The sequence below is a fragment of the Callithrix jacchus genome, chromosome X (genome assembly GCF_049354715.1).
Source record: "Callithrix jacchus isolate 240 chromosome X, calJac240_pri, whole genome shotgun sequence".
In the NCBI taxonomy this organism is placed as follows: domain Eukaryota; kingdom Metazoa; phylum Chordata; class Mammalia; order Primates; family Cebidae; genus Callithrix; species Callithrix jacchus.
In genome coordinates, this window is record NC_133524.1 from 37,003,775 (window position 1) to 37,016,061 (window position 12,287).

A 12,287-nucleotide genomic window follows, 5' to 3' on the forward strand; every position below is an offset into this window, starting at 1 on the left:
GGTCTTCTGCTAGCTTTGTGGTTGGTTTACTGTTTTTCTAGTTCCTCTAGTTGTGATGTTTTGTTGTTAATTTGAGATCTTTCCAACTTTTCAATGTGGGTGTTTAGCACTATAAATTTTCTGCTTAATATTGTGTTAGCTGTGTCCCAGAGAGTCTGCTATGTTGTATTTATTTCTCATTAGTTCTAAGAAAATTTTTAATTTCTCCTTAATTTCATTGTTTACCCAAAAGTCATTCAGGAGCAAGTTGTTTAATTTCCATTTAATTACATGGTTTTGAGCAACCTCCTTAGTATTGATTTCAATTTTTATTGTGCTGTGGTATGAAGGTATTTTTTTTTAATTTGCTGATCATTTTTCTATGGCCAGTTTCGTGGTCAGTTTTAGAGTATGTGCCATGTGCAGATGAGAGGGATGTATACTCTGATGTTTGGGAGTAGAGAGTTCTGTATATGTCTGTTAAGTCCATTTGATCAGGTTTTGACTTTAGGTCCTGAATATCTTTGTTAGTTTTCTGCCTGAGTGGTCTGTCTGATAATGTCAGTGGGATGTTAATGTCTCCCACTATTAGTGTGTTTATCTAAGTCTCTTTGTAGGTCTCAACTTGTTTTATAAAACTGGGTGCTGCTGCTTTGGGTACATATGCCAAGGCTTATCTCTGTACTCCTGGGCTGTAGGGTGTAACTCTAGGGACTGGTATTGGGCCCCAGGTTTGTTCTCTGGCTCCTGAAGATTAGGACCCTGCTGTGGTGAGGGGACTGATGTGTTCCTGGTCTGTGGGCCACAGCATTCCTACTGGGGATGCTGCCAAAAGCACTTCATTGGGGCCAGGGTGGTGGGATGCACTTGTACTAGCAGTGGTGGTGTGGTAGGGTGCACACAGACACTAATGCCAGCAGGGGAGGAGAGGGGAGGTCAGTCTGCACACATGCCCTGGCTAAATTCTCCTAGAGGAACATTGCAAGCCTTGGAGTGTGGACATCCCAAGTTGTGTTCAACTGTGGCGGTTCCCATGTCAAACCCCTCTGGGCTCTACACAGCTTGGAGTCCTGCCCCTGCTTCCTCTCTAAGCGGCTCTCCCTGACAGCATTAGCTTATTTAATCCCCACAATGTGATTCTCTGAGTTAAATACAATTGTTTTCTCTATTTTACATATGATTAAACTGAGCTACACAGCAATTAGGGAAATTGTCCATGGTCTCAGGTAGTAAGTGCCAGTTCTGGAGTTTGAACTAGGGAGACCTTAGAATTTGTGCTCTTTTGGGGTTGTTCTTCTTGAGGAGTATCTTTGTGGTGTTCTCGGTATTTTCTGAATTTGAATGTTGGTCTATCTTGCTAGATTGGGGAGGTTCTCCTGGATAATATCCTGAAGTGTGTTTTCCAACTTGGTTTCATTCTTCCTGTCACTTTCCGATACACCAATCAAATATACGTTTGGTCTTTTCACATAGTCCCATATTTCTTGGAGGCTTTGTTCATTCCTTTTCATTGTTTTTTCTCTAATCTTGTCTTCATGCTTTCTTTCATTAAGTTAATCTTCAATCTCTAATATCCTTTCTTCTGCTTGATGGATTTGGCTATTGATATTTGTGTATGCTTCACAAAGTTCGCATGCTGTGTTTTTCAGTCCCATCAGGTCATTTATGTTCTTCGCTAAACTGGTTACTGTAGTTAGCAATTCCTCTACCCTTTTATCAAGGTTCTTAGCTTCCTTGCATTGGGTTAGAACATGCTCCTTTAGCTCAGAGGAGTTTGTTACTACCCACCTTCTGAAGCCTACTTCTGTCAATTCATCAAATTCATTCTCCATCCAGTTTTGTTCTCTTGCTGGTGAGGAGTCGTGATCCTTTGGAGAAGAAGAGGTGTTCTGGTTTTTGGAATTTTCAGTCTTTTTGTACTATTTTTTCCCTCATCCTTGTGGATTTATCTACCTTTGGTCTTTGATGTTGGTGACATTTCGATGGAGTTTTTGTCTGGTCATCCTTTTTGTTGATCTTGATGCTATTGCTTTCTGTTTGTTAGTTTTCCTTCTAACAGTCAGGCCTCTCTTCTGTATGTCTGATGGAGATTTCTGGGAGTCCACCCCAGATCCTGTTTGCCTGGGTATCAACCAGCAGAGATTGCAGAACAGCAAAGATTGCCACTTGCTCCTTCCTCTGGAAGCTTTGTCCCAGAGGGCCACCTGCCAGATGCCAGCTGGAGCTCTCCTTTATGAGGTGTCTGTCCACCCCTGCTAGGAGGTATCTCCCAGTCAGGAGGCATGGGGTCAGGGACCCACTTAAGGAGGCAGTCTGTCCCTTAGCAGAGCTAACATGCTGTGCTGGGAGTTCCACTGATCTCTTCAGAGCTGGCAGGCAGGAATGTTTAAGTCTGCTGAAGCTGTGCCCATGGCCACCCCTTCCCCTAGGTGCTCTGTCCCAGGGAGATGGGAGCTCTATCTATAAGCCCCTGACTGGGGGTGCTGCCTTTCTTTTAGAGATGTCCTGCCCAGAGAGGAGGAATCTAGAGAGGCAATCTGGCTATAGCAGCTTTGCAGCTCTGCGGTGGTCTCCACCCAGTCCGAACTTTCCCATGGCTTTGTATACACTGTGAGGGGAAAACTGCCTACTCAAGCCTAAGAAATGGTGGGCGACCCTACCCCTACCAACCTCAAGTGTCCCAGGTCAACTTCAAACTGCTGTGCTGGAAGCGAGAATTTCAAGCCAGTGGATCTTAGCTTGCTGGGCTCCATCGTGGTGGGATCCACCGAGCAAGACCACTAGGCTCCCTGTCTTCAGCCCCCTTTCCAGGGAGTGAATGGTTCTGTCTTGCTGGCATTCCATGCGACAGTGAGGTATGAAAAAATACTCCTGCAGCTAGCTTGATGTCTGCCAAATGGCCGCCCCGTTTTGTGCTTGATATCCAGGGATCTGGTGGTGTAGGCAGCTGAGGGAATCTCCTGGTTTGTGCATTGCAAAGATGGTGGGAAGAGCATATCTGGGCCAGAATGCACCATTCCTCATGGCACGGTCCCTCAGGGCTTCCCTTGGCTAGGGAAGGGAGTTCCCTAACCCCTTTGGCTTCCTGGGTGAGGCAATGCCCCACCCTGCTTTGGCTTGCCTTCCATGGGCTGCTCCCACTGTCCAACCAGTCCCAGTGAGATGAACTGGGTACCTCAGTTGGAAATGCAGAAATTACCTATCTTCTGCATTGATCTCTGGGATCTGCAGACTGGAGCTGTTCCTATTCAGCCATCTTGCCTGGGAGTCCAAATTTGTGCTCTTTTAACCACCATGATATATGATACTTTTTTACATTGTGGAAGGCCACATGATAAGGAATGTTAATATAGGAAGCTAGCAGAGCACACTGGTCTTTGAAGGCGTTGCCAACCTGTTAAGACAGGTCTGGAATACCTATCCTTGGGATTTTGATTGAGTAAGATGAATAAACTCTTATCTACTTAACCCGGTGAATCAGGACTTTTTGTTATTTACATTCAAATATAATCTTGATGGACCCTTATTAAATTGATGGCACTTCCATAGCAAGTTCTCTTCTTCTTCTTCTTTTTTTTTTTTTTTTGAGACTGAGTCTCGCTCTGTTGTAGAGGCTGGAGTGGCAGTGGCATGATCTCGGCTCACTGCAACCTATGCCTCCTCAGTTCAAGCGATTCTCCTGCCTCAGCCTCCCAAGTAGCTGGGATTACAGGCACATCCAGCTAACTTTTTTTTTTTGTATTTTTAGTAGAGACAGAGTTTCACTCTGTTAGCTACGATGGTCTCGATCCTTATGATCTGCCTGCCTTGTCCTCCCAAAGTGCTGGGATTACAGGTGTGAGCCACTGCACCTGGCCTTCTTTTTATAATTTAATGTGCCTAACACAGTGTTGGCATTCAAGGGTATTAAAAATATCTGATATTGGGTGTTTTCTGGGCATTGCACACTATGTTACTCTCTGTACATATGTTGTTATCTCCCTATATGGCCATTGCAAAACTAAGGGGGAGATAGGCACTATATCCTTTTTACGATTTAGGAAACTTACATTCCATAACACTCAACCTGACCCAAGGCAAAGTTTTCTTGTGATGGTGTTTGATTGATTTCTTTCATTCAGTATCCTGTGCCTCTGATACTCAGGGGCTTCTCCCTTTCTGAAGGAAGAGCATCTAAGTTATTGTTTCCATTAAGTATTATTTTCCTTACTTTAAAGGAAATGATGAATTTAAACAGATAAAACAGCTCACACTAAATGTGTCTGATACCACATAGTTTTCAGTGTATTTGAATTATAGCAATGTGTTAATTACCAATAGCTAAATCAGAAGCTACATCTCTAGGGATGTATGTATTTTTTAAAAAGTTCTCTGGTAATGGAAATTCTTCCTTCTGAAAGCTGAATGAATGATGCTGACAAACATTCCAGAATGTCAGGAAACATGTGGAGTGGGCAATTTTGTTAGGAATCACAAATGATTTTCTACTGTCTATATGTGAATTTATCTCTAATCATAGAGTATTTGCTTTATTGCTAAGTTTTCTATTGTTTTCCAAATAGTGGCATATTTTTTGTGTATTTTATTTGCCTATTAAAATTGAAAAATGATGCATACATTTTCTATTTTAATCAAACCCTATAGGTCAATACTCATTTGATAATATCTCACTTAGCATTTTTCTGGTTTTGGAGTTTAAATTTAGTAATTTATTTAATGACATTACATTTTTACCATGACTCTTATTTTGGATAGTAACAAAAATAAATTCAATTAAAATGTGGAAAATGTCTTATTTTCTCTCTACATTTTCTGTAGGCACTGTTGAAGCATACTCCTCACTGGAATGTGAAGTGACATGGCAGCCAGGCTTCAGTTCTCCAGAAGAAGGAGAATTTAATCTTCATGTCTTAAAAGGAAACATGTTGAAACTAAAATGTGTTGCACATGTAATTATTTTCCTCAAACATGGTTTTTATTTTGAGGGCTATAAATTGATTGGGTGTACACTGGTGTGTATAGTTACCTGTATCTAGGATTAACTCTGAAACCTAAGACTTTCATGCCAACAATAATAGTTTTTGTTAGAGCCTCTATTGAATATATAATATCATCATGGGAACCATTAAAATGACATTATTTTATTAAGAGACAAAAAAAAAATATATCCAGAGAATATACTTGATGGATTAAAAATGTGAGTCAAGTGAAAGCTGTAATATGTAATTTTACCCTTTTTCTGGTATAATCCAGAAGGCCTTAACTTCATGACTCAGTCACCAAGCATGTATTTTACATGTATACCAAGTTTTCTATCCAGTGTTTTTAGAAATATTAAAGAAGCCAAATGCTCTTTTACCAAATCCCATCTATATTTCTAGGACATGATGATACTCTTACATATTTCAGCTGTGGAAGAGTTTGTAGCCTTAAGAGATGAGAGATTCATCCACTTTTAGTGATGGCAAGTGACAGTAGGGTTTTTCTTCTAAGCCTAAAATAAGTTGGGTCCTACTGTTTTTCATTATGTATAAATTACATTTATTCTTTTAAAAACTTTTATTGGCTGGGCATGGTGGCTCATGCCTGTAATTCCAGCACTTTGGGAGGCCGAGGTGGGTGAATCACCTGAAGTCAGGAGCGTGAGACAAGCCTGGCCAACATGGTAAAACCCCGTATCTACTAAAAGTGCAAAAAAAATTAGCTAGGCATGGTGGCACATGCCTGTGATCCAAGCTACTCAGGAGACTGAGGCAGGAGAATCGCTTGAACCCAGGAGGCGGAGGTTACAGTGAGCCGAGATTGCGCTACTGCACTCCAGTCCAGCCTGGTGACAGGAAAACAAGCAAACAAACAAACAAACAAAAATACCAAAAAACAAAAAACTTTCTATTGAATTATAATGTGCATATGTGTATTATATGTGGAGAAACATGAAGTGATTCATTAAAATATTCATTTGCTTGTCATTCCTTTTAGAAGGGCTGACTGGTCTATTTACTCTTCCGTTAGTTTTGTTTTAAAATTTATTGTTCCGATTACCTGGATAATATTCTTCAAATAAATGTAATTATAAGAATATATTAAAACCTATGATAATAACAAATAATATTTCATAAGTGAAGACAATAGGGTCTGATATAAAGGACACATAATACGAATTTGGAAAACGTGGATTCTAGTTCCTCTTTGGCTACTGTTTGCTTTCCTGAAAAACTGGAGAGGTGGATGACACCAACATCTCCAAAAATCAGTCTGTGATGCACTAGTTCTCTGAGGTGCTTTGTGAGATGAGGAGGGGGATTCCTGACCTTAAGTAATTCTCTGAATCCTCATTTTTAGAAGCCCCATGAGTAGACTTCTAGTAGAAACATGCCTGAAAAATTTCGTTTGGCACCTTCTTTTCCATACTTACGTGATCCTTCAACCCTTTCCTTTTGCACAGCACATAGTAACACCTTGTACATAGTTGTGGCCATGCTCCCTAAGATCCCTTTCAGTGATTAATCTACGTGATTTTTAGTCCTGGATCTACTTTTTTAATAGAATTATCTTACTTCTCTCGCCTTCCCTATTTTGGGAGTATATTGTAAATATTAAATTCATTTCCATTTCTCTTAAGCATTCCGCAAATCTGATAACACTTTATATTTTAAAAGTCACTATGAAGCTGAAAAAAATTAAGTCATATTGTAAAAGTGAAAAATGTATTTTTTATAGCTGCTCTCATTACCTTCCCTCCTTAAACATGAGAAGAGTTGGCTTTACTTTCTTGTTCATAGTAAGGAATTTTTTCAGCTGTAAAGAAACCATACAAGATTGACACATTAAGAACTACATATGTTTATTGAAACATATTTTTACGTGTTTTGTGAAGCTGGCGAATGTTATGCAATCATTGTATGACTTAGACAAAGTACTTAATCTCCCTAAATTTTGGTTTCTTCCACTGTAAAGTGTGATAGTACCATCCATTCATTCATTTAACATTTACTTATTGAACCCCTACACTGTACCAGACCACATATAGTCTTTTTGTATTTAAAGATGAATAACATAAGCATAGCCTAGCTTTCCTCTGGGCACTTTCTGGACTGATAGACGATAGTGGAAATGTAGGTAAAAATTAATTGTATATCTGGTTGATACTAGGTACACAATGATATTATTACTATTATTATTTTATATGTTTACCATCAATATGTAGATATTTTTACCTAAAATATCTAAATTCTAAATATCTAAAGATTTAATTATTATAGCCAAAATATCAAAAAAAATATCTCCTATGATGTTATTACCCCATCCTAACTAGATTATCACAGATTTAGTTTAAATTTTGGAAAATAAAATTATCATACCTTGGGTACTTTTTAATCAAAACTAACATATAAAACCCTATTTGTGATTTATTTTGTATGTTAGAATATATTGAATAAAGAATATAGGAGGATAATTATTTTGTTTTATTTTAGTAGTTATATCTTTGGTTAATATACATTCAAAATTAAAATACTTTATTTCTGTGACCAAAACAACAAACAGTGTATTTTATTTACCATTAATTCAGTTGTATTTTTCCTTTCCTTCTCTCTTTATTAGCCTGATCACAGCAAGGTTGTATTTTTGGAGCCAAGGATATTCTTTGATGAGTGCCCTCAAGGCTTAACAACTTGGAAGGAAGCCATTCTTCAAAATGTAGGACAAAACCATGCTTATTTCAAGGTAATATAGGATGTTGGTAATTTCTTATTTGGATCAGATGACATGATCATAATACTATGAAGTTCATACTTTATTCTTCACTTTTGCTAATTTGTAGATATTTCATATGAAATTTATCTGAGTATAGTTCATCTAGTTTGTCCTCTTAATTTCTTGTAAGAACAGTTTTTCTCACTACCTTCCTTAGCCTCTCTGTTTCTTCTTGTTTCCCTTTTATTCTTTCTGTAATTTGGTTTTATTGAAAAAAAGAGATGTTTAATTTTTTAAATATACATTAAAATGTTACACTCCATATTTAGTTATATGATTTTTCTTTTCATTTTACTCTGTAATCAGGACCATTATTGTAGCACCTGGGACCTAGATGAAGGCTATTCTGGAGAGAGTATGTTTATGGATGTTGCTCCTGATTTAAATGGAAAGAGGAGTAAAGTGGTGATTTTTTTTTTAACTGAAATATGTAGTAAGACCAGCCTCCCTTCCCAGTAATAGTAATAGAGATTAGTGTTTGAGATTTTTCATTCAGGCTTTACATTAATGTGTCATTTTCTGCCCAAATTAAGTCTTTAGCAAAACTGAAAAATGAGGAGACTCTTTTCTACTCTGCTGCTGTAGAATTAATTCTTACCTACATAGTCTATTTGTTCCTTTAGTCCCAAAAATCTCTTGGCCATTTTTGGATGGTAAAAAGGTTTAGATTGGCCTAGGAAAAATCATACAATAAATAATTGGTAAGTTACTTAGAACTTTTCTGAAGATCAAAATAACATCTTAGACATTAGGCTTTCTGTCAAGGAGATAATGAACAAGAGATTACTTCATCATCCTACCTCCTCGCTAACATTATTTTGAGTTTTTAGGATCAGGGAAACAAACCCTCAAAAAATAGTATGTAGAATATTGTCATCTTCTCGAACAGAAATATCATCTTTGTAAGTTTTGCTGTCTTAAAAGCACTCCAGATAATAAACTTCAGCATCGTATCATCCTATTTGAATTGGCTGTTGTCACTACTGAAGGTTCTGTTTTGTGGGATAGGGTTGCAATTTTTTGTTTTAGTCCAAACTATTTGAACCTTTGGTATTTTCAAATACTATTGCAAAATCCTCTCATGTCCTGTACCTGGAGGTCTTCTCTTTAGGTAGTGGCATGGAGGTTTTCCTATGAAAGCTTTGAAACTATAATCTTGGTGAATAATGTAGTATTTCTGCTAATTTTCAATTACAGGTTAATAGTCAGAGTCTGTTGCCTACCATTAATATTACTCCATCAGAAGGAATAATTCCATTTGGGGGAACAGCTGTTCTCAATATCTCTTATAAACCTACTGTGGCAGAAGAGTTTGATACAAAAGCAAAGGTATGTCCATACATAGGAGTTTTTGCACCTTACGTATGTATCTGTGGGTTTGTTGGTTGTTTATCTATAATGGTAGGTATAATGCTACAAAATGGAGTACACATGTTTATTATTAGAAAACTTGTTTTAATTCTTCTATTGGGGATGTTATTTAAAGTTATAGCAGTAAAGAGCAATTTTCTAAATGTATATAATTTTTCTAGAAATTAAGTTAACTTTAAAGAAATGTAGCTTTTGGAGATTAAAAAAAAGCACTTAACTTTATCATCTAATGAAAAATTCATAGCAGAACTTGGAGAGGATTTTCAGAAAATATTTTTGAAGAAAGTTGGTAATGGGAATTTATACTAAGTTGAAATGGATACTTTCCATCAATATGAGGTACTTTCTTATGAAATTACGGTATTTGGCATTTCTGAGTTTTGACAAACCCTAGATAGCCACAGAGAAAAGGGTTATTTTTTTCATATTTAGTTTGGTAGATTAGGGAAAAAATAATCAATTTTGCAATGCTAATTCTAAATAGTTTTAAATAATATGAATTATGTAGAATTTCTATATGATGTTAATATCTATATTTTAGAGCACACATAAAATGTTTTACTGCTTTAGGTTCTGGGAATTATCTAAATAAAAAATATTACCCTGATGCTAGGCAATTCTCTAAGTGATAAATAAAATATGTAAGACCAGTATGTGTAAAACTTAACCATAAAACTCAAAGACTAGAGTGTTCTTGGTCAATTGTATGATGAACTGTTTGTATTTACTCACATTAAAAATAATATATACACTATTATCAGATCAAAATGAATAACTAAGTATATCCTCCATGTTATTCCTGAATGGACCATAACAATACATGATTAAATAATAGGTAATTTAATATAATAAAAACTGATTTCCTAACCCTCAAACAAATCCCTTAAGAATATCTTATTATCGATTGAAGCTCTCGCTGGACGCACGGAGAGGGTGAGTCGGGGAAGCATTTCCAGACGGATCTTAGTTGCCCACAGAACGGGGAAATTCCCAGGTATAAAAGAGACGCGGGACACCAGGCAGAGGTCTCCGCTGGCGTAGCCGGCAGCCGGTGCGGCTCCGGCCCGCGCCAGAGCGCAGAGGCACTCCACAGCGCTCCATACAAAAGCACACTGTTACGGGTGCCCTGTTGAACCGGCAAACTAAGACCCGAGAGGGCTGAACTTGAGACTGAACGGGTCTTGAACTGTGACCCAGCCCAGGAAATCCCAGGGACTCAGCGTTTGGGGGAGCGCAGTGCGACAAACAAAATGGCGATTCCAAACGCTCCCGGTGAATAGGTTTTTTTTTTTAAAGTGCAGCTCCGCGGGGGAGGGGCGTCAGCCATTACCGAGGCAATCAGCCCCTACTGAGGTACACGCCCATTGCTGACGCAGCCTGCCGCTGCTGACGCAGCCTGCGGCTGCCGAGGCAACCCGGTACAACAGAGAGACTCCGCCGCAGGGCGTAGCCCGAGGCAACAGGGCGGAGACCACAGCAGAAGGGCGGAGCCTGCAGGAAAAGGGTGAACCTCACACCAGCAGGGCAGAGCCTCGGCAGGCAAAAAGTGACTAGACTGCCTCCTAGCTGGGCAGGACAGTGAGGCGGACACTCACAAGGAAAGCCCCAACCCCCCCCAGACAGAGCATCTGAGGAAAAAAAAGGGGTTTTCTTACGAGTTAGGTTGCAGCAGAACTAAACATAGCAGCCTAGCAGCCCTGAATGAACAACAGAGCTCACAGCTCAGCACTTGAGCTCCTACAGACTGCCTCCTCAAGCAACTCCCTGACCCCTCTATATCCATAAGACTGACATTCGGCAGACATCATCCTGGGACAAAGATAGCAGAAAAAGAAACTGGTAGCATCCCTCGCTGTTCCGCAGCCACTACAGGTGCACCCCAGACAAGCAGGGCCTGGAGAGGACCTCAGCGGTCATACAGCGAAGGGGCTAGACTGGTAGAAGGAAAACCAAGTAACAGAAATACTCCATCATCAACAATCTGGGTGTCCACTCAGATATCCAATCAAAAAGTCAGTAACTACACAGACGACAGGTGGATAAATCCACAAAGATGGGAAGAAACCAGCGCAAAAAGGAGGAAAACACCCGAAACCAGAACACCTTGCCACCTAGAGAGGACCAAAACTCCTCACCAGCAAGGGAACAAAGCTGGACGGAGAATGACTGTGACGAAATGACCGAATTAGACTTCAGAAGGTGGATAATGAGAAACTTTTGTGAGCTAAAAGAACATGTTTTAAATCAACGTAAAGAAACTAAGAACCTTGAAAAAAGATTTGAGGAAATGATAACAAGAATGGATACCTTAGAGAGGAATATGAATGAATTAAAGGAGCTGAAAAACACAATACGAGAACTTCGCGAAACATGCACAAGTTTCAATAGCCGAATTGACCAAGCAGAAGAAAGAATATCTGAAGTCGAGGATCAACTCAATGAAATAAAACGAGAAACCAAGATCAGAGAAAAATGCGCAAAAAGGAATGAACAAAGTCTCCAAGAGTGGGACTATGTGAAGATACCTAACCTACGTTTGATAGGCGTACCAGAATGTGATGAAGAGAATGAATCCAAGCTGGAAAATACTCTGCAGGACATTATCCAGGAAAATTTCCCCCACCTAGCAAGACAGGCCAACACTCAAATGCAGGAAATACAGAGAACACCACAGAGATATTCCGCAAGAAGAGAAACCCCAAGGCACATAATCGTCAGATTCAACAAGGTTGAAATAAAGGAGAAAATACTAAGGGCAGCCAGAGAGAACGGTAGGGTCACCCACAAAGGGAAGCCCATCAGACTCACAGCAGATCTCTCGGCAGAAACTCTACAAGCCAGAAGAGAGTGGGGGCCAATATTCAACATTCTTAAAGAAAAGAACTTTCAACCCAGAATTTCATATCCAGCCAAACTGAGTTTCAGAAGCGAAGGAAAAATAAAATCCTTTGCGAACAAGCAAGCACTCAGAGATTTTGTCACCACCAGCCCTGCTTTACAAGAGCTCCTGAAAGAGGCACTACACATAGAAAGGAACAACCAGTACCAGCCATTCCAAAATCACACTAAATGCTAAAGAGCATCAACATAATGAAGAATCTACAACAACTAACGGGCAAAACAGCCAGCTAGCATCAAAATGGCAGTGTCAAACTCACACATAACAATATTAACCCTAAATG

The 12,287-nt window shown here is 39.2% G+C and overlaps 1 protein-coding gene across 1 annotated transcript in view; it reads left to right on the forward strand.

Moving 5' to 3' along the window:
- CFAP47 (cilia and flagella associated protein 47) overlaps positions 1-12,287 on the forward strand; it is a 437,978-nt gene that overhangs the window by 63,576 nt on the left and 362,115 nt on the right. The window contains exons 15-17 of the mRNA XM_078364097.1: positions 4,798-4,928; positions 7,582-7,704; positions 8,932-9,063. Of these exons, the coding sequence (XP_078220223.1) occupies positions 4,798-4,928; positions 7,582-7,704; positions 8,932-9,063 (386 nt within the window). The remainder of the gene's footprint in view (positions 1-4,797; positions 4,929-7,581; positions 7,705-8,931; positions 9,064-12,287) is intronic.